This window comes from Taudactylus pleione, unplaced genomic scaffold (assembly GCF_031769625.1).
Source record: "Taudactylus pleione unplaced genomic scaffold, aTauple2 ptg000283l, whole genome shotgun sequence".
NCBI lineage: Eukaryota > Metazoa > Chordata > Amphibia > Anura > Myobatrachidae > Taudactylus > Taudactylus pleione.
The window spans coordinates 1,439,773-1,465,756 of record NW_028284685.1 but is presented as its reverse complement, the minus strand read 5'-3'; the positions used below and the strand labels follow the sequence as shown (position 1 = coordinate 1,465,756).

At 45.7% G+C, this 25,984-nt stretch overlaps 1 protein-coding gene across 4 annotated transcripts in view; it reads left to right on the top strand.

The window, feature by feature from the left end:
* The window catches only part of LOC148512077 (flavin-containing monooxygenase 5-like), a 195,037-nt gene that overhangs the window by 66,098 nt on the left and 102,955 nt on the right, over positions 1 to 25,984 (top strand). For 2 of the 4 annotated variants that reach the window (XM_088482222.1, XM_088482219.1), the window contains exons 1-2: positions 8,583 to 8,999; positions 15,227 to 15,364. In XM_088482222.1, the coding sequence (XP_088338348.1) occupies positions 15,230 to 15,364 (135 nt within the window). In that variant the 5' untranslated portion in view covers positions 8,583 to 8,999; positions 15,227 to 15,229. Of the gene's footprint in view, positions 1 to 8,582; positions 9,000 to 15,223; positions 15,365 to 25,984 lie in introns of those variants that run through there. The other 2 variants (XM_088482220.1, XM_088482221.1) reach the window with 2 other exon arrangements.

Genomic DNA, 25,984 nt, shown 5'->3' with positions numbered 1-25,984 from the left:
ATGGAGGAACAGCAAAAAGCCATCCAAAGTTACAAATGACCTAAGACATAGGAAGAGGAGGGGGAATGTACCTTACTCAAACTCAGTGGAGAATACTTTTCATGTTGTGCAAGGTGCTGAAACTCTTCAAAGTAGTCACCTGTGAAGTGAGTTCAGACACTGCCAGCTTGAGTCAGGTAATTCCCCTAATTAGGCTGTTGGAAAAGCAGCTTGAGAAACTGAAGGAGGAGCTGAAACTAAATGATTCCGCTAAGTATGTTGGATCAAGTCATTTATTCACTTCGCCAGGATCCAAGGGCTGTCAGGATATTTCAATTGGATCAATTGATCCTAGGTTTAAGTCATATGTCATGTCTTTCTTCCCAACAGAGATGCAAAGAGCTGCTGGTAAACAAATTGCCAGCTCAAGCGGCATATGATGCAGCAATAGCTCCTCTTCCAGTTTCTACAGCGAGTGCGGCTGCCATGAAAAAACAAAACTTTCCCAAAAGACCCAGTTGTGATACAGATGAGTCAACACAACCAAGTTTTGACATCTGGTCAGGTCTAAAAGACTCCATCTGGTACAGTCACCATTCAAAGAATGGTTGAGGACTATTTTAATAATAGCATGTCAGACAGTCTGTTTGATTACTGGCAGGAAAAAAAGGCAATTTGGAGGCCCTTGCACAACCTGGCTTTGCTCTACTTGAGTGTGTACTCCAGTGTGCACTCAGAAAGAGTTTTCAGCACAGCCGAGAACCTTGTCAGCAATTGCGTAGGAGGCTACTTCCTCAAAATGTGGAAAAGATGAACTACAAATTCCATGAGGAAGACCTTTGCCACCAATTACATCCAAAAAATACTGAGGTACCTGTAATGGTAGATTCCAGTGGGAACAAAATAATATTGTGCGAAGACACACTGATGAGGGTCAGGAATTGGATGATAATGTCGAAAAACATGTTGCCTCTGTAAAGCCAATGCATGTAGAGATCATTGCCAGCAATGTCAGCTGCCCATTGGTAGCTTGTTTTGTGGGGACCCAAACAAACCAATCCCTTTAGCAACAGTTGGCAGTCCCTGTCACTGAAGTGATTGGTTTGTTAAACTGTGCATGTCCTGTTTAATATATACAACATAAGGATGGGTGGCACCTCTTTTCTGTGCTGTTTGGGGCATTGCTTAATGTCTTTTTGCGTAGATGACAAACATTTTTTATAATTTATTAAACTGCCATCCTGTCTGCCACTGCCCTGCCACTCTTGTTTCCTAGATGTGACATGTTGGAAGTCGCACTGCCACAGCCACTAAAATCTTCTACATGCAGTTGATGAATCCCAAAAATGTGTTGCCCCAGGACCCTGGTGAATTGGTAGGCTGTTATAAAGTATGGTTCAGCTCAATAAATGTCTGCCTCCTTTGTATATAGGGGACTCTGGACCTGTTTCATTAAGGATTGCAACTGCAATTATGCACGCAGATGGAAGATTGTTGCATTTTGCACATGCGTATGCATCGCAGTGCATGAACACTTCACTGCAATCACACTGCGATCACAGTGACTATGCAGACCCATCGCTGAGTGATTGACAAGAAGTGAGCATTTGGGGGTGTTGATGGGGGAGTTGGTCAGCAAAACACAGGTATGTCAGTGCATTTGAACACTGTTACAGGGGCGTGCATAAATTATCCACTGCAATGGCATACACAGCTTGATCTCCCACTGTTTGTACAAGGTTAGCAGTTTGAGTAACATCTGCCATTGTGCAGTGTGTGAGGCTCTGATGTTACTTGATGGTACCGTTGGTTTGGAGATTAGCAAAGTATTATGGATGTGAGAAAGGGGAAATGGGCATCTTTACTGTATGTTGGCCTGCAACTGCATTGCATATTTTCGCAGTGGGTCTGCATGCGTAATCACAACTGTGATCGCAATAGCGTTTCATAATTAATCAGGCTAGTAAGCAGAATAACTGGATAATGTATATGGTGGTTGTCATGTGAGAGACTACAAATATGATCAGCAGCACAGAGCATCTTCCTGCCAGGATGTGTACAATAAAGTGCAAATATGCTACAAAATTAGTTGTGTATTTTGGTCACATACATACATATTTACATGCTACATATACCATGCATAAAGCAGGCTGAGGTAACCTGAGGCACACCACCCATTGTTGACAAACAACTTCCAGCAGGCCCGGCAAACAGCATGGATGCTGGGAGTTGTAGTTCAGTCGAAGAGCTACAGGCTGCTTTCCTCTAATGTAAAGAGCAAGTCTTGGTCCTATTATACCTAACAACCTCTCTGAGCACAAAGTAAATGTCTGTTTACAATGTGTACTATTTAGCAGCACCTCCTAAAGCTAGGCCACTGCATTTCTATTAGATGCATAAAAAACCTCCTCCAGATCCTCCCTCATAAATTTTCTTCAGAATCAAAACATTAAAATAAATACATTTACAAACTAATCAGTCCTTCCATCATTTCCCTGTCTTCAGTCCATAAACATATTCCAACTCCCTCGGGCCTCTGAACTAGTTCTTGATTAATGAAAACATTCTTGGTTTTTAAACTTGCTATGGGGTTGTATAGTTTATTAAGCTGACCTCCTGTCTACCACTGCAGTGCCACTCTGTGCCATGTTGGAAGCTGAACTGCCACATGTTAGTGCCACCCACTGCTGTCACTTAGCTTAGTGAGCCAGTTAGCTTGATGCAACCTTTTGGCCTAAACTGGATGAAATCAATTTTTGGAGCTGTGAGGTGGTCAAACTTGACTGTAAAAGACTGGAATTAAATATTATTGAGGTCAATAATACTGTAGGAACAAAAACAAATTATGAGATTTCAGCTGTGTTTATGATTTTTTAGAAAAAATACAGATCCAAAACCAAAACACACAAGGATAGTTTTGGCAAAAAAAAATCTAGATTCAAAACACGAAGTAGATACAGTTCCAACTACAAAACACATGACGCTGCACATCTCTAGTTAATATCATACATTTTTAGTCACTAACAGTCCCAACTTTGAAACAAACCTCTGCAAGTATTTCCTTTATTCTAACCATTGCTGTGCAATGGCACCAAGGGGGGAGAACGGGTACTCTTTAAATGGGCCTGGTCTTGTTGAAGGGGCCCGGGTCATCTGCTGGTTCCCCTCTGCAGTGCTGCTCAGTGGGACACATGTCCACCTTTGCACTGTGCCAAGGGTTAATGATTTTTAATTTGTTATTGGAGGGGGTTTAGCCACATCTCCCTGATTTGGCTACGCCCCTTAACAGTGGCGGCTCCACAGTGGGGCTGCAGCACAGTCCAAAATTCAAATAGGGGAGCCACACCAACTGCCATTTCAAACGCTGCCATACATAGATGGCTGGGACTCACTAGCGGTTGGTGTGGCTCCCCTATTTGAATTTTGCATTGCAGCCCCACCCCCGGAGCCACCACTGCTCCTTAGTATTCACGCCCCAGTCAGCTCTCGATGGCCTAATGCTGTGCACCAAACTCTCTAAAGGTGAATACACATGGAGCGATATATCGTTACGATATGAACGATAACAATATCATTCAACGATATTTATTTATTACCATTTATTTATATAGCACACACAAATACCGCAGCACTTTACAGAGAATATTTGGCCATTCACATCAGTCCCTGCCCCAGTGGAGCTTACAATCTATGTGCCTGATTGAGACCCGCTCGCGAGTGGGTCGATGTTGGGCCAGTACGCATGAGCACGACGGACCCGGCTCCATCGTGCGCATGCGCGAGACCCGGATAGCGATGGGCAAGCCGTCGCTATGGGTCTCGCTACAAAGGGGGCGTGCTGTCGATGGTGAGCGACAGCACGCCCCCTTTTTTGGGCGTGCCGAGGGCGTAGTTGCCTAGACGGAGGCGTTCCCATGTGAACGCCTACCATCTGGGACCGGCCCCACTGACATTACAAGTGATGTCAGTGGGAGTGCTTTTGGCTCTGAGAGAGGTAGGGTCTCGTTGCCGCAAGCCCGATGGTCGCGTTGGTCTTGACCATCGCGACCATCTTTTTGGCCGCTCGCTATAGCTGTGGGTGGTCACCCACAGATATGCGAGCGGCCTGGAGGCCGCTCTAAAATGCAGAGGGACGGCCCTGATTCAGAGCAAGCGCTCTGTCAGTGCGTCTGGCTCTAAATTAGGGCCTATGGCCCTCATTCAGAGCCACTCGCTAGCGGCCGTACGCTCGTTCCGAGCGATGTTCGCACATCTGCGCATGCGTACAGTTTTTAGTACGCATGCGCGAACCAGTCAGTGCGGCCGAAAATCATTTGTACGCTATATAGCGAGTGCCTGCTATTTTGACTGACAGAATGAGGCGTATGTGGGTGGTAACAGGGGAAGGTGCTTGTAAACGGGGAGTGGAGATCAGAACGCAGGCGTGCTTAAAGGTCAAAACGGGCGTTTTAAGGGTGTGCATAATTAATACAGCAGCGTCATTGACCACGTCACTTGGTTTTTTTTAACTCAGAACTGCTCGCAAAATAGCGGTTGAAAAAACCAACCACAAGAATAGCGAGCAGTTCATACGCTGTACGATGTACTCGATTAATCTAATAAATAGCGGACATGACGTATGGTGCGAGCGGCCAGGGGGCGTTTTTAACAAATAAACGTGCGTATGTTTTGCTCGCTCATTCAGACTTAGAGGTATGAACAGACTGCAATTTGCGAATGGATCATTTGAATAGCCACCCCTTGTTTTAGAACGAACGACCGCAAATAGCGAGTGGCTCTGAATGAGGGCCTATGTTCCCTATCACATACACACACTTGGGTTAATTTTGTATTGGGAGCCAATTAACCGACCAGTATATTTTTGGAGTGTGGGAATCCCACACAAGCACAGGGAGAATATACAAACTCTGCACAGGTAGGGTCGTGGTGGGAATCGAACCCATGACCTCAGTGCTCTGAGGCAGTAATGCTAACCATTACACCGTCTGTGCTGCCTGTTCCGTGTTTATGCAACCAACGACACGCACTCCCGCTGGACAATAACGATATCATCCATCGGCCATACAAACAGGCCAATCTGGGCGATATCATTATATTCCATATAGGGATCCACGATCATTGATTGTTGGTAATATCGTTGGTGTGTGGATGAACAATATTGTTCATCCAGCACACCAGGAATTTCAAGGGAGTTCGTTCAGCGATATCGTTTGCTGAACAGATTGTACCGTGTGTATGCACCCTTAGCATGTGTGGACAAGCTTCAAAACAGAAAACACAGGTCATGTTTAAAAACTGTGTGAGCTCTAGTATAGAAAAACGTAACAAACATTATATTTATATTCCTGAGGCACAGTGTAGGACTGACCAGACCAGTAACATTTTGGCTCAGTTGGTCAGCTTAATATATATTGTAATATGTGGAATTACAGATCCCTGTTTCTACATACAGTACATGTAATCCCTGGGGATGTGACAACTGAACTTGAGCACCCAAAGGCTACTAATAGCTTTAGCCCCAGTGGAAGGGGAGATGAATAATGTGGGCCTGATGCTAAGTTGCATGCAATGTGTATGGTGGATGCAGTTGAGTGATGTTTAGCTACTGTGCATGTGTCCAGAGCCAGTGTGCATAGATTGTGATTGAAATGCACAGTCACCAAAGTGTCTTGAAAATGTAATAGGCATTCCTGGTTGCGAACTCAGATGCATAATCGTTTACATTGGAGGCCAAACTCTGCTGGAGGATCTGCACCAAGCATATGGCTGGTGTAAGCTTCAATGGTGCAACCAATATTAGTTTCTATAGATGCACCAAGGGATATTTGAATATGTAAATAGGCAGACACACGACTGTACATCAGGGAAGGGCTCGTAGTGGTATTTGCATAAAGTCGCAGAAACAACATCAGCAAAAGACACAAACACATGGATGCGGCAGCGTCCAACTCAGAATCAGCCCATGTATGTTGCTGGCTCAGGAGGGAAAACTACAGTTGCCAGAATCCTGTGGGAAAAAAGGTGCCAAGCAGACCTGCAAAAAAGGAGGCAAAGCTTATAGGGTAACGGGAATTAGATGCCCACAAAAGGTGAGATGCCATAAGACAGCTGAAGAGACAGCTGAGAGAGATGATATGAGTGATAGATATGGGGAAGGTGTCCTAAAAACAAAGGGCACTGGATTGGTGAGCTGGAGAGAAAAAGCAGATAGCTGTGAGAGAATGTGCTGGCAAGAGCTGTTGGTGGAGTCCACTGGGGAAGTTGCAGTTTGGAGCTGAATGAAGGTTGGTGTGTGCCGCTGAGGAAGGACACTCTATAAAGCAGTCATAATGGAGAAGACGTCTGGATTAGGTCCTGAGACCAATATCTGCACAGATAAGTAGACATGGTTAATTCACCTTCCAAGTGAGATGTGGACTGTGGGCCTGATTCAGACCCATTCGCTATCTGCATATGCAAATTTTTCATAGTGACGCCACGGGAAGGGTATACAACCGGGAAGCTGGCTGCCTTAATACCGGCAGCCGGCTTCCCAACTGTCATATCCCGGTGAGGGTGAAATGCTGGTTGTCTAGATGTAGACGCCTGACATTTCCCCCACCCTGGGAGACCAGCGCCCGGCATCCCGATCAAAGGGATGCTGGGCGCCGCGAGCCGACAGCCGCGGGGGGGGGGAGGGTTAGGTATAGGGCACCTGGGGGGGACTTAGGGTTAGGCACACCCCCAGGGAGGGTTAGGGTTAGGCTAGGGGGAGGGAGGGTTAGGGGTAGGCACCCTCGGAGGGGACTTAGGGTTAGGCACCCCCCGGGGGACGTAGGTTTAGGCAATGGGGAAGGGGGGGGTTAGGGTTAGGCAATTAGAGGGGGGATTAAGGTTAGGAACTTGGGGGGGAGGTTAGGGTAAGGCACCCCTAAGGAGGGTTAGCGTTAGGGGGTTAGGTTAGGTTAGTCAATACTTACCTATCGACGATTGGGATTTCCAGTGCTGTCGGGCTTCCACTGCTGGGAACTCTGCTTTGGTCGGCCAGGTGCTGCCGGCAATAGAACCACCGATTCCACGGGAAGCGGTCGTTCACTAAGGCATAAGCATGCCCACCATGTCTTAGCGTGCGGCCACTTTGTGTATGCGTACGCCCAATCGCACAGGCAGAGCCGCCCATGAGCAACATGTCATCTCCAGGAAGTGTATTAAAACATTGGTACATCGAGCACCATCGGATGTGAATGCAGTGCTTGAGGTAGCTTTACCCTACCACAAGCATTGCGAGGAAATCAGTGTAAAAAAATGGCAAGTGACGTGTACTATGATGCTTCCTGTTAATTATGCACGCCTCTAAAACGGCGTTGAAACACCCAGGCACACCTGCGTTCGCATCTCCAACCCCCCGTTATTGGTGTCCTGCCCCTGTTACCACCCACAAACGGCCTCTCCTGTCACTCATTACCCTGGGCTGCCTTTGCTGGGAGAGTGAGCGGTATGCGATCGCAGTGAGTAGTTCGCGCACGTACAGAACGAAGCATGCGCATGTGCATTCGCAGAACATTGGGCCACTTGCTAGCGCATGCATATAGCGAACGGGTCTGAATCAGGCCCTGTGTTTGTCCATTAGGTCTGAAGAGTTAGGGATAGAAGGGTGGGAAAGAGAGAGGACACTAAGGGCCAAATGTAATAAGGTGAGATTTTAGCAAATGTGAGAGTTTAGCAGTAAAACTCTTACACTATTACATTGAGTTGTATTTTCAAAACAGGAAACACCTGGATGAGACTTAAATCTTGAAAGTTTTTTTAGTGTGAAAAACATGTAAGTTTCCATGTTCTGTGACTTTATTACATTGGCTGAGTTTAAAAATGTGACAGTTTTCTCTGACATTTTCTAAACTCTCACCCTATTACATTTGGCCCAAAGTGTGTGCTTAATCCATGTTACTACTGTACCACTGAGGAGTTGTTTGCTGCTTGTGCATGTGATTGTGGCTGTAGAAAAGTATAGACATAAAATGCTGGTGTTCGATGTTTAAAAAAACATTGATGAGATGCTAGAATGTCTGACAAACATGTGGCTCTCAAGTTGCTGTGAAACTACAAGTCCCAGCATGACCTGCCACAGTTTTAGCATTCCCTAATAGCAAAACTGTAGCAAGGAATGCTGGAACTTGCAGTTTCACAACAGCTGGAGAGCCACAGATTGGCCAGACATTCTAACGTCTCATCAATGTGTTGTTGTTTTTTTAAACATCAAACACCAGCATTTTATGTCTATACTTTTCTACAGCCACAATCATATGCCAACAGCCTGGTAATGATCATATAACATCAGTGCATGATTGGAGCTTGTACACTTCTGAAGACAGCGCTGTAACAATGAACAAGCTGCTTAATTCCAAAGGTCCTGATAGTACTCTCTAAATTAGATGCAACTGGTTATGCAGTCTCTAGCAAATAGATTGCTACTTGGAAAGGAACAAAATATATATGCCCTCCTCTGCACTGATAGTTATGCTAGTACTTGTACTTGTAGATAGTCAGGAATTGGAGAGTTTTACAAACAGACATAGGGAAAGTGTAATAGCCTGTCAGGTGCAGGCATGGGCGAGGTCCCGGCAAGTCTGCACACTTTTTTCAAAAGCAGTAGTAGTTTAATATCCAAAACCAGCCTAGTTTTTATTAGCAGAGTATCAGGGTGACAGCACTTGTTTCCAATTCAGCTTGGAAACAAATGTTTCAACCTGTCTCCGTGAACTGAAACTTTGTATCTCAATGCTTAATGCTGATACAGTACCATGTGAAGTGTGGAGAAGGAGAATAGTGTGATCTATTATCAATTTTTAAAAGTACAGGCTCTGCTTGGAACTTAACAAGCACTGACTGACACTGTTATTTAACCCAGAGAGAATCTATGCAGCGCCTTGAGGTATGTTTGTAACATTAATCTTTTGCACGTATGAGCCAATTACTGCAGCAGAACCCCGGAACTAAAGCAAGACATTCCTTCTGGAGCTTGAACATCGACTAGACACTGGGTGAGATATAAAAACACACTATTGATTTGCCCATTTGTCACACTGTAATTGTATAATATGCTAGGGGGATATAGTGATTACAGATATGCCTTCAGTTTATGGTTTGAAATCACACACATGGAATGATGAATGAGAGTTACAAATACTCAAAATAAATGTATAAGCACTTTATTACAAGTTCACCATCATAGACTCTATCCAACTGGTTTTTAATATTTCACTAAGCAGGTTTTTAATAGCAATAATAAAAGTTATATTTTATGTATGATTATTTATTTTTTTGTGGGCACTATAGGACATTTCTTCTCCCTCTGTTTGGGCTGTGTTTGTGCATTGTCTTTGGCAGCACTTGCACACAGTACCAGTATTGGTTTGGGAGTATACCATAATTGGGGATATTAACTTGATAAATTGCTAGTGCAATGGTCTCCCCTCTCCCCTTTTCCCTTGATTTAGAATCTATAATGTGCTTGGCCAAGATGCATGTGATGTTAAGTATGTAATGGAGTTGTTGGTGCAGGTGGTGGTTAGTCCATATGTTGTACAGCTTAACCCAGTCTTAGATTTATTGGAACAGGTAGAACTAGTAGCAAATGACTCAGGGATATCACAGGTGTAACATTGTTATGTAGATTATACTTGTATATTGCCTGCCTGGAGCTCAGGGTGTTGCTGGGCTTTGTAGTGCACCAGGCATGGTAGTGACTAATACACCGGCAGATGGTAGCAGTGATACCCTTTGCTGTGATGGTATAGTTTACTTAAGGTCCAGCTATGTGGTTCTGTACTGTGAGAGTCTCCTGGATCCAACTGTCCTCATGGAAAGTTAGGGAGTAAAAACACGTGGCACCACGACACATGGGCAGAGACCAGGCTTAGATGAATGAGCTCTGCAGGTACTAGTGACTGCTGGCTCACTCCTACCTGTCAGATGCTGGAGGGAGGCCTCGCAGGAGCGCACTCCTTCCAACACCCCCCCCCCTCGCACAAGACTGCCACCCATCACAAGACGCAAAACATCAGCATCATAAAAACATTTGGCATTGCCTTCCTGCAATGTAGACATAAAATAAAGTATCAACACTTTGAATGTGTTCCAGGCCACTTTCTTGCAAAAGAAAACTTTAATGGAAATCAAATGTTTGTTCAACATTTCACTGGAAACATAAACTGCACTGACTTTGCGGTCTATTTACTAAGCCGTGTTAGGAGACAAAATGAAAGGAGATAAGGTACCAGCCAATCAGCTCCCAACTGTCATTTTTCAAACACAGCCTGTGAAATGGCAGTTTGGAGCTGATTGGCTGGTACCTTACTTCCTTTCATTTTGTCTCCTAACACTGCTTAGTAAATAGTCCCCTTTATCACTTACCTGACAAAGAGGTCTTCAGAAGTAATGTTTATGGCCCTCTCTGAACTAGAGAAATTAAAATCACACTTAGCGGTATTTATACTAAAGTTCAGGTTTTTAGAAGTGGATATGTTGCCCATAGCAACCAATTAGATTTTACTTAACATTTATCTAGCACCTTCTAGAAAATAATAGCTAGAATCTGACTGGTTGCTATGGGCAAAATCTCCATTTCTAAAAACCCACTAAACTTTGGGTCATACCTACAGAATGTGGAGGTGTAAATGATGTGGAACAGGTACAGTATTTGGTGGCATAAATGATGTGGGACAGGTATGTGGAGGTGTAAATGATGTGGGAGAGGCATGGGCATTTCTAGTGAGGAGGGGGCCTGTGTGCAGTCTCCGTCACAGGCCCCATCCTCTTCATTCGGCAGCCGGCAGTGCTCTGAGCTGTGCACAGCCAGTGCCAGAGTTATAGCGCATGCGCAGGTCACCACCGAGAAAATGGCCATGGCGGCATTTTCCCTGTACTGTGCATGTGTAAACGATGGGAAAATGGCCGCCGCAGCCATTTTCCAGACATTTTTACAACACCAGATCCCGCGCCGACATGGGACTCCGGAGAGGTAAGTATATTATGGGTGCAGGGTGTGCGGTACGCCGTCCTGCACCCATTATAGTTACTCCCTGGGCAGAGGTATGTGGAGGTGTAAAACATATGGACCAGGTATGCAGAGGTGTAAATGATGTGGGACAGGTATGCAGAGGTGTAAATGATGTGGGACAGGTATGTGGAGGTGTAACTGATGTGGGACAGGTATGTGGAGGTGTAAATGATGTGGGACAGGTATGCGGAGGTGTAAATATATGAGACAGGCATGTAGAGGTGTTGTATAGATGGGAGATCACTTTCTGAACTTGCAGATGAGAAAACACTCTCTTGCTTTACATTTTTAATCTGTAATAAAAAGTTCAAAAATCAGCCATTTGACAACGTTTAAAAACCTCCAGTACTTTCCTAAAGGACACTGACAGCCTTCTAAATGGACCTGCTAACTCAGTTGTCACTTTTTGGGGGGTCTAGGATGGTTCCCCAATTTTTTCATGCACTTTTCCTAGGTCACATTTTGGAGAAAATTTGTGCACCCCCGCTGTGACTACCGCAAATTGGCATTTCTAATTGGATCTCACATTTGTATGTGAGTTTAATGAAACAAATAAACTGAATTGACCCCAAAAGGGGAGTTGGCAGCTGATTGATTGGTACTTTATCCCTGTCGAAGCTGAGTAATTGGCTGAGACAAGTTCAGTTTAAAATTGAATTGCGGGCGACGCCATCTTGCGACTGGCCGCAAGACGCCATCTTGAAAATGAGATCGTAAGATGCCATTTTGCGAATGGCCGCCTAAGCGCCATTTTAGATAAACTCACGTTTTAGTACATGTGGCGATAATACTATTCGCACCATGCGATTGCATCTCCCATCATTTCTCATATACACAATAATACGCATAATAGCGCTGTTAACTAGTCGCATATTAGCGAATGCACAAGACCCCGAATGAAAACACCGTTTAGTAGCTAAATGCGCATGCATCCGCACCAAGTTAACTAGCATCTTCATATCAAACCCGTACACCCACACATTACATATTCACTTACAAGGTTCCATTAGCTTTAAGATATACGATTTAAGTTGGTTCAGTTAATATAAATGCTGTGAAATAAAGATATTTGATAACTAAGGTTTTATACATGCTAAACAAGCCGTGTTTGGTTTCGTACTGATGCGTACTCTTTCCACAGTATTCCGGAATTATCGGTGGGGAGATTGCATCATGCATTCTCGAGTTATGGATCGCAGACACTTCAAGCAACAAAATGTATTAACTGTTAGAATGTTACAGGGGGCGGGAAGGGAGAGACCTCCAGCTGTTAGAGGCAGGGAGAGTCTATTTGAACCAGCCTGTTAAATGCTCCATAACAGATGGATCCCCCTTGGGAACCAATAGCATCAGCAACAAACATCTCTATTGTTTTGTCTATTCCTGGGGGGTATAAATATGTGTGCTCAAACACTGGGTTTTTAGTCTTCGTGCTGCATGCTGATAGACGAGGGGTTTCTTGCTGATGCCTAACACCTGGTACCGGAAGCATTGTGTATGTATACTGTACTTGGGTCTGTATAATTCCTTCTGCGCCTAAATTGTGTCTGGATCAATTGCGTATAACTGTCTGAACTTTTACTTGAATAATACTTGTGCTTTGGAACCACAGATTCCAGGTCTAAGTCTTTATTTACAGTATGACTGCGTATGCAAATTAGCGTCATCCTTAGAAGGTATAGGCAGGATATTAGAAGGTATAGGAAGGTGTGTATAGAGGTTCTGATCCAGTATCGTAATCCCTCTCCACTTTAAGGCGGATATCCACTAACCGATATGCTTCATGAGCGATATCTTCTAGTTTTTCCCCTGCAGTGATGAGCTCAATGTCATTAACGACATTGAGCACCCACACTGAATGATATATCATTTAGTGATGTCACCCTCCCTCATCCACGTACTTGCTTAATCGGACAATATCATCAGTACGGGCGATGAAAGATGTCGTCAACAACCAGTGGGAGCATGCATCACTCGTCATTGAAGGCATATCCACTGCACGACTGCATATCCATAGCGGACGATGAACGATAACGATATCGTTAAAACCGTCCAATTTATCGCTTTTACTCGATGCATGTGCATGTACAGAAGGAAGTTCTTCTATCGCAAAGGACTCTTACCAGGAGAGCTGTCCTTTGTGATTGTATTATGCATACCTGCATTATTTATGCCAGTATGCAGGTGAATGGCAGGATGTTTTGCGTGCAAAATGCAATGTTTCATGCATCCCGCCTAGTATAATTTTCAAAAGCAGAGTTTATTATGAAAACCTTTACAGTATGCTGTTTCTCCTTGTCGGATAAGGTAAGTGGGTATAAAGCTTTTATCCCAGCGGGTCCACAGACAATTCACTGATGCGTTTCGCTCCACAGAATAGGGGCTTTATCAAAGACTCTTTGATAAAGCCCCTATTCTGAGGAGCGAAACGTGTCAGTGGAATTGTTTGTGGACCCGCTGGGATAAAAGCTTTATACCCACTTACCTTATCCGACGAGGAGAAATGGAGAAATTGGCTACAGTTCTTGGGGGTAGAGGCGGGGATCGAGACGCGGCTAGAGTTTTTTAATCTGCCGCTCACACCCATTGCTTCAGGTCTCTCCCTGAAGTGTGCCTCCCCCCTTCTGCTAGTCCATCTGCATGCGTGTGGACTTCCAAGCCCTCTGGGGAGATCACCATCTTTATCTACCTGATGGTATGAAGCTACACAGAGCTCAATTTTATATACTTTGATACTTACTGTTTCTATTGAGCGCTTGGACATTATCTACTATTAATATCATCTACAAGTGTGGATACGCCAACTATCCCGATTCCCAACTGATTGGGTTCTTTTATGACTGTATATATCAGATACACCTCTTTAAGGGTGTTTAATTATTCACACAATAGACAGTTTTCCAAAGAGATTTATTGAATATATGTATTTGTTTTTCATTTATAATATGACCGGTCATTTACGTTTGTTTGATTATGTATTTATATTAAATGTGTTTTTTACCACTTATTTAGCGCATGATTCATTCCATACTGCTCACAAATTTGGCAGATCATAGCGCATAGATCTATCCTTTTTAGTTTTCACTTGTTATAGCTTTTCAGGTGATATTGTACACCCACAAGCACATTTTTTCTTTGCTGCTGTAGAAATAATTTATGGATTAATTAAATTTTTATTTTTATAGCGCTGGGTTATAGATCCAATTTTACTTTTACACATCACAGGGATAGGCTCCTGTCTGTGCATGTGATTCTTGATGCGTGCCTGCAGTACATAATTTCTTATTGCTGTTATAAGCGGCAATAAGACGTTATATTTATTGAACATAAAACCTGATAATTAATAAATGGGCCTCGTAGGATCATATAAACCCTTACTCATGTTTCACAGATTAAGGGCCAGAATTATATTTCACTGGCTCACTCTATATAGTAGTGCACATTTTCAAAATGTCTGATAACAGTCGCGAAATATACAGAAGAGACTATTATTTGTTTTGCATATCACTCCCATATGTATTAAAAATTTTTCAATTTGGTTACTGGACAGATTTTCTTATCTCGCTATCATTTTCTGTATTTCTGTCTAAATTTTGACATGTACATGTTTTTATATTTGTAACACTATGTCATGCTTCAATAAAAAGGTGTTAAAAAAAAAAAAAAAAATGTCAATGTTGAGAGATTTCACCAGTGCTCACATAGTTAGTTCTACTTATCTCCGGCCCAATAGACTTCTTTGTGGATGGAGGCTTACAACAATTTAGCAAGTAGTGTAAAGTTTCTTGAGATGGCGTTACCCTATACCTAGCAATGGAATTTACAAAGCCAGAAAGATTTTTAGTTGGCACATTGATTTTACTAAATAGACCCCTAAGTCCTTGAGGTTATAATAAGTTCATGTCAGTCACTCAAAACAGCCTACAATTTCACCTAAAAGTCTTTACCAGGCCTGGTCCTGAAGATCCTCTGGCTTCTTCTAGAGATGGTATGGATACTTCCAAATTTCTTTCTTTTCAGGTCACCTATGTCATAGGAAGTTTTTAATTTCTAATTTACCTGCTGTTTTCCTGTGGCTCATAGAGAGTGGGGAAAACCAACATGGTGCTTCTTGACTTTTTCATTCTTGACAGTGCATACGTCATACTCTTGGTGTTTCATTATTGCTCTTATTTATCTTACTTATGTCTGTACTTTTCTTGTTAGCAGATCATGGCAGTAAAGAACGTTGCTGTGATTGGAGCAGGAGCCAGTGGTTTGACATCCATAAAGTGTTGCATTGATGAGGGCCTAGAACCCACATGCTTTGAAAAGAGTGAGGATATTGGAGGTCTCTGGAGATTTAATGTGAGTATAGAATGTTTTTCACAATTCAAAAAAGTTCTTCAATGCATGTAACAATAAGCAGGGTGCCCCTAAAGGTGGGACAACACACTGCTAAAGGACCAGCAAACACATTCTACAGACAGATCACTTATAGTAAAATCATCTGAACAACAAGCTGTACAACATAAACAATATAACTGCATAATTTAAGTTTGTTGAAATCACCTGCTACTTACGTTACTTAATAAATTAAGATAATGGTCCATCTGATTTTCTCTTAAATCAGTTCACAAGTTCCCTAGGCTTAAATATAAATGAAGTAATGGCGACCACGTAACCAAGATGTGACTCTGTCATGATCTGGGTCAGGGCTGGATTAAGGTATGTGTGAGGGGACAGGGCAACTAACCAATAAACTTGTTAATATATTATACTGGCAATGTTATTAAAAAATAGAATGTGTATATACTCCCAACACCACAAATGTGCTACCAGTTCACTTTATGCCACACAGAAACCGCAGATCACATACTGTATGCCTCAATGCTCCACATGCTGGTTATGTAGCAATTTGTGGTGGCCCATGGACAATCGCCCCGGCTGTTCTGCTGTTAATCCAGCACTAATATGAGTTACCTTATGGCCATTTAGTATCGGTCAACCGGAATTTATTACATGGGCTCAAGTGGGTCGTAAGTGTCTTTGATGTGTACTGTAGCAAGGTTGGGGAACTGGTACCATCTCCTCGGGTAGATGGCACTGCGCAGCAGCTGAGAAATCACACAAAGGGCCTGATTCAGAGCCGGACGCAATTAGCGCTCGCTTGTCCAGAAAATAGGGGTGGCTATTCAAATCAACCGTTCGCTCTTTGTGGTCTGTCCACGTCTCTAGGTCTGAATGAGCGAACAAAACTTGCGGTCGTTTTTTGGACAACTACGCCCCCTGGCCGCTCGCATCCTACGTCATGTCCGCTATTTATTAGATTAATCGAGTACATCGACCAGGGTATGAACTGCTCGCTATTCTTGGGGTTGGTTTTTGCTACCACAATTTTGCGAGCAGTTCTGGCTATAAAATAACCCAGTGACGTGGTCAATGACGCTGCTGTTTTAATTATGCACACCCATAAAACGCCCGTTTTGACCTTTAAGCACGCCTGTGTTCGAATCTCCACTCCCCGTTTTCAAGCACCTTCCCCCGTTACCACCCACATACGCCTCTTTCTGTCACTCAAATGATCAGGCATTCGCTATTTTGCGAGCACATGAATTTCGACCGCACTGACTGGTTCGCGCATGCGTATAATGATCCGTATGCATGCACAGTTGGGCAAACATCGCCCGGAGCGAACAAGCGGCCGCTTACGAGCGGCTCTGAATCAGGCCCAAAGTCCACTGGTCTGGTGCAACTGGCCTCCGCCAGTTTTATTAGGCAAACAAACAAAATAAACAAAAATAAACACCTTGCCGTCTGGCTCTAACTATTCTGAAGTAGTTCTAGCTCACTAATACCCCTTTTCCACCTAAATTCCATGTCTGACCCGGAGTTGGAACAAAGGCCCTCATTCAGAGCCGTATGCTCTGAGCAGAGCGCACGCTCTGAATGAGGGCCGCCCTCCATAATAATGGAGCGTCCTCCTGGACGCTCGTATAGCTGTGGGTCACCACCCACAGCCTATACGAGCGTGCAGTTTGATGGCCGCGATGGTCTTGACCATCGCGACCATCGCCACTGCGAGCCGGAGCCTGCGGTTGAGGATTTCAACCGCAAGGCCCGAAGTGATTTTGGCTCTATCAGAGCCAAAATCACTCCCACTGACATCACTAGTGATGTCAGTGTGCCGGCTTCTGACGGTAGGCGTTCCCTTGGGAACGCCCCCGTCAGTGAGGCACGCCCCCGGCACGCCCACCAAAGGGAGCTTGCTGTCAATCAACATCGACAGCACGCCCCCTTTGATCAGACACAACGAGCGAAGGAAAGTCCTTCGCTCGTCGCGTCTGGCGCATGCGCACAACGGAGCTCCCGCCGTCGTGCACATGCGCAGTGCACAACATCGACCCACTTGCGAGCGGACAGCCGCTCGTGAGTGGGTCTGAATCAGGCCCAAAGTTCTTATCTGGATCAGACCCGGAATTTTGCCGGCGCCGACTAGGGATATTCCCGAGTCTGCGCCGCTCATACCGGAGTCGGGTCTGCATAGGCCCGGCTTTTCCGGAGTGAAAGTGGACGCTTGGAGAAGACGTCATCTCCAAGTGCCACTGAAGCCGGACCAATCGGCCGGCTAGCAGCGCACTCCAGGTCATCGTGACCAGGAGTGCACTGTTCTCACAGCAGGGTTTCATGGGCTACGCCCGTGTTAAACCCTGCTAGTTACCTGAGTTGGATTGCCGGGTCACTCGACCCGGCGATCCAACCCTCTCCCCTTTTACACCAGGGAGCTGCACAGGTTAACCCTTCAAAAACCCGGGTTTTAGCTCCGGTGTAAAAGGGGTATAATAAACAAAGTATAAGAAGGCTTTTTCCAGGTTTAGTTTTTACCTGATTCTCCCACAAAGACACAAAAGCCTGTCCTTTCCCCAGGCAGTGTCTCCCTCTAATGATCAAACTCACAGCACTAAAAAACTGCCACACAGCTGAAAACCCTAATTAGTCTCCTGTGAAGCTAATAACCCAGAAAACTCATAACACAAACACCTTCCTGAGGTTTCAAAAGACATAGGTCAGGAATCTAGGGCAAATATACCTGCCTTCCACTATGATGCCAGTGACCTTGTCACATATCCCCCTGCCCTGTTTCGACCCAGGGGCCGGAACACTTGCAGCCCCCAAACAAAAGATGCGGGACAACACATCTGCATTAGCCAGTTGTGACCCAGGCCTATGTTCCACAGTAAATATAAATTCCTGCAAAGCTAAAAACCATCTTGTTACACTGGCATTTTGGCCTCGCTTTACTGTCATCCATTTTAATGGGGCATGATCCATTATGAGCTTAAACAGTCTGCCCAAGAGGTAATACCGCAAAGTGTCCAACACCCACTTAGTGGCCAATGCCTCTTTTTCAACAACAGCGTAACCTTTTTTCATGGTCATTGAGTTCTCTGCTCAGATAAACAATGGGGTACTCCTCCCCATCCCTACTTTGGGACAACACTGCTCCTACGCCTACCTCTGAGGCATCCGTCTGAACCACAAACTTTTGAGAAAAATCTGGTGTTATCAACACCGGTTGTGAATACAAAGCCACTTTCAATGCCTGAAACACTTCTTCAGCCTCAGGGCCCCATTTCACCAAGTTAGACTGTTTCCCTTTTGTAAGGTCTATTAGTGGCACTGCTGTAGTGGCAAAATTTGGGATAAACCGTCTGTATTACCCAGTGATCTCTAAAATAGCTCTAACTTATTTTTTGTTTACGGGATGGGGCCAGTTTTGTATGGCTTCAATTTTGTTTGACTGGGGCTTAATCAAGCCTCTCCCTATGGTGTACCCCAAGTATTGAACCTCTTCCATTGCAAGGCAACATTTCTTAGGGTTGGCTTTTAGGCCGGCCTTCCTAATTGATGCAACCCAAAAGGCAACATCCAATACTATAATAGCCCTTCTGGAACAGAAAAGGCTGTTTTTTCTTTCGCCCTCTCAGTTAATGGTATTTGCCAATAGCCCTTTGTCAGGTCCAGTGTGGTGAGATATCTGGCTGTCCCTAGCCCCTCTATCAACTCATCCACACGTGGCATGGAATACGCATGAAATTAGGAAACTGCATTTAACTTACGAAAATCGTTTGAATTGGGTTCTAAAAGGGAAGGTGAGCCAGTGTTGGGCTTGTAGGAGAGGGGAGGCAGATGTAGAGCATTTGGAGAGGAAGATGAATCGAGCAGCAGCACTGAGGACAGACTGGAGAGGAGAGAGATGGGAGTTGGGGAGGCCAGATAGGAGAAGGTTACAGTAGTCCAATCTGGATATGACTAGTGAGTGTATGAGGGTTTTGGTGGCATCCTGGGTGAGAAAGGGTCTAATCTTGGAAATATTTTTGAGATGGAAATGACAGGACTGTGAGAGGCTCTGGATATGTGGTTTGTAGGAGAGGGAGGAGTCCAGGATAACTCCACGTCAGTGCACTTTGGGGCTAGAAGATATAGCTGTGCCATCAATTGTTAAGAAATAGTGGGAAGTGAGGTTATGTTTGAGGGTGGGAAAATGATCAGCTCAGTCTTAAACATATTAAGTTTAAGAAATCGCTGGGACATCCAGAAAGAAATAGCAGAGACATTTGGAGATACGAGTGAGGAGAGAGGGGGAGAGGTCAGGGTAGGAAAGGTAGATCTGAGTATCCATCAGCATAGAGATGATAATGGAGGTCAAAAGAACTGCTGAGTTCACCTAGAGAGGACGTATGGAGGGAAAATAGTAGAGGTCCAAGAACGGAACCTTGGGGAACACCCAGAGGCGTCACTAGGGCTGGTGTCACCCGGTGCTATAACTCATGGTGACACCCCCCCTCCAAAAAAAAAAAATTGATATGCAGCTCCACGAACTCTCCCCAAATACCAGTCCAGCAATCACACTTACACAATGCCCCCAATAGTGGTGCCCCATAGATTGCAGTGACCTCCAGATAATACAGAGAGCGTCGTAGTAACTGCCAGATAATGTAGAGAGTCACAGTGAATGCCAGATAATGCAGAGACCATCATTGACCCACATATAACACATAATATGAATACACCCCTTATACACACAGAAACACAATAATTATACCCACGCACATACATTAATCACCATCCCCAGCATAGACAGTATTACCTCCCAAAGTTAAAAACAAATACACCCTCCCCCATTGAATAAGTATATCATCCCCCTAGGTCTGATGGGCAATGTCGCTGACGAAACGTGGGAGCAACCCTCGTCAGTGACATAGCGGGTACACACTGGCCGATATGCCCGATATGTACATATCTTCTAGTGTGTACCTGGCATTAGGTTTAGGGAGGGGAGGTTAGGTTTAGGCACCAGGGGGGAGGGTTAGGCACTAGGTGGGGAGGGATAGGGTTATGCACTAGAGGTGAAAGGGTTAGGCACTATACGAGAGGGTTAGGGTTAGGCACTAGGGGAGAGGATTAGGGATAGGCACTAGGGGAGAGTATTAAGGTGTGGGGAGGGGGAGGTTAGGGTTAGACACTAGGAGGGGAGGGTTAGGGTTATGCACTAGAGGTGAGAGGGTTAGGGTTAGGCGCTAGGAGAGAGTGTTAGAGGGTGCGGGGAGGGGGAGGTTAGGGTTAGGCACAAGGAGGGGAGGGTTAGGCACTAGGAGGGGAGGGTTAGGGTGCAGGGAGGAGGAGGTTAGGTTTAGGCACTGGGGAGGGAGGGTTAGGGGTTATGGTTAGGGGTATGGAGAGGTGGAGGGTTAGGCACTCGGGGGGTTTGGGATAGGCACTAGGGGGGAGGTTTAGGGTGCGGGGAGGGGGAGGTTAGGTTTAGGCATTGGGGAGGGAGGGTTAGGGGTTATGGTTAGGGGTATGGAGTAGGAAATAAAGGACAGGGACAACACAGCCCCTGCAGGCACAGGTCTAACTTAACAAACACACATACACAATGACAGGTAATGCCCCCCCCTCCTCCCTCATTGAATTATTTACATCCCATTACACTTACTGTATACGCTGTGCTGGCTGCTGCTGTCTCCCAGTTCCTTCTCATCCTCGCTGACTGAGAGGTCAGAGGGTCACGCTGGGAAGAAGCAGGGACCGTGTACAAACTACTTGTCAGTATTCAAGTGTAATCAACAGTGTCTGAATACACTTGAACACTGGAAAAATGTTTTGTAGACTGTCCCTGCTTGTTCCCAGCGTGACGATCTATCAGACAGCAGCGAGGAGGAGAAGCTCAGCTGCCATCCATCCACCCCAGCGGCTTCAGCCAGGCTGATCAGTAATCAGCCCCCTGTCCTCTAGCGCTTGCACGCCCGCCCCACATGGAGGGGACTGCATGAGGAGCTCAGCCGCACTTACTGTATAGAAGGCTGCCGCTGGCTGTCTCACTGTGACAGGCGCAGCGGCAGCCGGCAGAAGCAAAAACTGTCTCAGCAGCTGCTGCAGGGAGAGCGCCTCTCCAGCCTGGTGTCTCCCTGCAGTGCAGGACCTGCTGAGCGGGGGGTGGGGATGCGTCGGATTTTGGTGTCACCCCCTTGGAGGGTGACACCCAGTGCGGCCCGCACCCACCGCACCCCCCTTGTGACGCCACTGGGAACACCTACTGTAAGAGGCTGTGGTGGGGAAGAGTAGTCATGAGAAGAGACAGATAAGGACCAGTCTAAAAGGTAGGACGACAGCCAGGAGAGAGCAGTGACACATAAACCAAGGGAGTGAAGGATTTGCAGCAGGAGAGGGTGGTCAATAGTGTCGAAGGCAGCAGAGAGGTCAAGGAGAATAAGCAGAGAGTGGTGGCCCATGGATTTGGCAGCTATGAGGTAATTGCTGACTTTTGTGAGGGCAGTTTCAGTGGAGTGGAGAGAACGGAAGCCAGACAGAAAAGGATCAAGGAGGGAGTGGGAGGAAAGAAAGGTGGTAAGGCGGTTGTAAACAACACGCTCAAGGAGCTTGGAGGCAAAACGGAGGAGAGAGATAGCGCGGTAGTTGGAGAGAGTGTTAGGATCACGGGTAGGTTTTTTAAGAATGGAGGAGACTATCGCATGTTTGAATGCAGAAGGGACAGTGCCAGATGAGAGGGAGAGAGAGGTGGACAAGATGGGAACAGGCACAAGGAGAGAGGTAGCGGAGGAGATGTGAAGGGATTAGGGTCAAGGGGGAGGTAGAAACGGGGGAGGACCAGATGAAAGCCATGACTTTTTCTCCAGATACAGGGGAGAAGGATGTCAGAGTCAGTGAAATGGATGGAGATGGGTGATCAGGAAAAGGAGGAGGTGTAGAGGAGGGGGACTGATGGGATGTGATGTCCTGACATATGGAATCGATTTTAGATATAAAGTAGGTAGCAAAGTTAATGGCAGTGAGTGAGGAGGGGAGGCGGGGAGGGGGTGGACAGAGGAGTGAGTTGTGGTGAAGAGACACTGGGGATTTGAGGACTGAGAGGAGATGAGGTTCATGAAATAGGACTGTTTAGAGAGGGAAAGGGCAACACTGTAGGATGAGAGCATAAATTTGAAGTGGAGAAAATCTGCATTAGAACATGATCTTCTCCACTGTCGCTCGGTGGTTCTTGAACACTTTTGCAGATATCTGGTGCATTTGGAATGCCAGGGTTGTAGTGTGGATCTGCGAGGGTGAGTAGTGATTGCCAGCGCATCAGGGTTCAGAGCAGAAGTAAGGGAGGCATTGTATAGGGAAGCAGCTTGTTCAGGGCAGGAGAGAGAGGATAGGGAGAGAAGTGAGTCAAGCAGGGAAGATAAAAAAACAGCATTGATAGCCTCAATGTTATGCTTGGTGATGGTGGCCTTTGGAGGGAGAGGAGAGGAGAGAGAGAGAGAGATAGGTTAAAAGAGAGAAGGTGATGATCAGAGAGAGGGAATGGGGAGTTGGAATAATTAGAAATATTACAATGGTGAGTGAAGACTAGATCAAGTGAGTGCCCACTCCCATGTGAGGGTGAGGAAGTCCATTGGGAGAGACTGAATGAAGATGTGAGGGTAAGGAGTTTGGAGGCAGAGGATTCTGTGGGGATATCATTTGGAATACTGGTCACCAAGGATAATGGAGGGGAGGTCAGAGGAGAAAAGTGAGGGAGCCAGGAAGCAAAGTTGTCAAGGAACTTAGAGGGACGGCCAGGGGATGGTAAATGACAGCTACTCGCAGGTGTACTGGTTGGAAGAGGCGTATAGCCTGAACCTCAAATATAGAGAATGTAAGGAATGATTCAGAGGGTAGGAGTCAGTAGGAGTAACCTGGGGATAGAAGGACCCCCTCACCACCACCATGGTGACCCCCGGCCCGAGTGGTGTGAGAGAAGGTGAGGCCCCCAGAAGAGAGAGCTGCAGGGGAAGTGGTGTCAGATGGTGAAATCCAGGTTTCAGTAATGGCTAGGGGATGCAAGTTTTTGGAAATGAAAAGGTCATTGGTGGGGAACAGTTTATTACAGACTGATCTGGCATATCAGGGGGCACAAGAGAGAGGGACAGTGTTTATGGGAGAGATGTGAATGAGATTATCTGGGTTGCTGTGATGAGAAGGTGAGATTAATTTGGGGGACCAAAATGAATGTAGTGGAGAGATTGTGCGGGCACCAGTGCAGTGTTGGGAAGGGAACCTGATGGTGGTGGGCAGGGAGGGAGTTTAATGAGATGTGGGTGGAGGTGGGGTGGCATGGATAGGAGGCTTGGAGGAAGGATTAGTGGTGTAGTATTAGGACCAAGGTGGGGTAGAAGAGAACAAATGTGGAGTAATGGGAGAGGAGAGGGAGGAAGGCAGACAGAGGGGAGATAAAGGAAGGAGGAGGTGGAGGCAATAAGGGGGAAATGATAAAGGTTGAAGAAGGGGGCAAAGCAGTGGATCAGGTAGACATTCAGTGGAGAAGGAATTGGATGAATACATGGTCATGGTTTGGCTGGGTTGAGTTTGGGGAGAAAATCTAGATGTAGGATTAGAGTATGAATGTGAGATAAAGTGCAGGAGATTTGCAGAGAAGCAAGTAAAAATACAGTGGAAGAAGGTGTATCTGTGTAATGATAAAAGGTTATAATTGAGTGAAGGAAAAATGGAGATTTAGTGGGGAAGAAATGGAATATTAAAGTAAACTGTGTTAGAAGACAGATGACAGGCTTGGCAAATAATTAAGGTAGAGATAAACCGAAATTGGCACAGATACAGTACATTATGCTGTGAAATATTTGTGAAATCAAAAAGCCATCACAAATATTAGCAAGTAAAGTGTAAAGTTCTTACAGTGAGCAAACAGAGGGCCTGATTCAGAGCTGAACGCTCTGACCAGAGCACTCGCTCTGAATCAGGGCCCTCCTCGATGAAAATGGACCACCCACAGCATATGCGAGCGGCCAAAAAGATGGTCGCGATGGTCTTGACCATCGGACTTGTGATGGAGACCCTGCGGTAGGGTCTCCCTGCCACAAGCCCTGGAGTGATTTTGGCTCTATCAGAGCCAAAATCACTCCCACTGACATCACTAGTGATGTCAGTGGGGCCGGCTTCAGACGGTAGGCATTCCCATGGGAATGACTCCATCTGGCAGGCATGCCCCCGGCACGCCCACCGACAGCACGCCCCCTTTGGTGCGAGACCCGGAGCGATGGAGAGCCCATCGCTCCCCGGGTCTCGCGCATGCGCACGATTTAGCTCCCTCCATCGTGCGCATGCGCAGTGGGGAACATCGACCCGCTTGCGAGCGTACTGCCGCTCGCGAGCGGGTCTGAATGACCCCCAGAGTCCAGTTTATTAATGTCCAGGTTAAGCAGACAGCAGTTGCTTGTAGAGAAGAGATTGTGAATTTTAAAGTTTTGTTGAATCTCTCGAACAATCCATCCGTTTGAGGTTGGTAAATGGAGGTTCTCAAGTCAGTAACTCTAAACAATTTGCAGAACTCCTTCATAATTCTAGACATAAAGGGGGTACCTTGGTCAGTTAAAATTTATTTTGGTATTCCCACCCTCCTGAAAACATGCACCAGCTCTCTAGCTATACGCTTGGGTGACATATTACGCAAAGGGATTGCCTCAGAATATCGAGTAGCATAATCCACTATTACGAGGATATACTGATATCCCCAAGTAGACTTTAACAAGGGCCCAAACAAATCCATGGCTATCCGTTCAAATGGGACCTCTATAACAGGCATGGACACTAGAGGACTTTTGTAATGGGGTCTAGTTGCATGATACTGGCACTCAGGGCAGGAAGAACAGAATTCAGACACATCTTTATACACCCTAGGCCAAAAGAACTGCTACAAAACCCTTTCAAGGGTCTTTTCAGCCCCTAGGTGTACTGCGGTGATAAGACCATGAGCAAGTTCCAATAAAGTTCTTCTATATGTCTGGGAAACAACAAGCTGTTCTACCACATCCTCACCCCATTTTGTCACTTAATACAAGAGCTCATTGTTAAGGGCCATATGTGGAAACGTAAGCCTGCTATCTGGGTCTAACGGGTTCCCATTAACAACTTTCACATTTTCTCTGGCTCTTATCAAGGTGGAGTCCTTTAACTGTTCAGATGCAAACAAATCCTCTCTCACTTCAAGGGGAGGTATGCTTTCAGCCCTGTCTACCACTTCTGCCTCCTCTGGAGGAATTACCTAACTTTTTTCCTCATCATCTAGCACTTTCCCAGCCACACTAGCAACAAAGCAAGCATCTGAGGGTTCTGGGGTCACACCTGTGGCCAGCATATCACCAGACTGGTCTACTGGCTCTACACTGTTCAGCTCTGCATCCACACGGGACTTCCACAATTTGCAAAAATAGGGAAAGTCTCTCCCTATTATAACATCATGTACTAAGGAAGGGACCATTCTCACATTAACCACAGCTCAAGCACAAGAGGTCTCAACATTCACTTCAGCAGTATTATAATAACTGGTGTCACCATGTATGCAAGTTACCCCAACAATGGTTCACTGGCCCTTTAAAGCATTTACCAATCCATCTTTCAAAAGGGTGATTACACTTCCTGAGT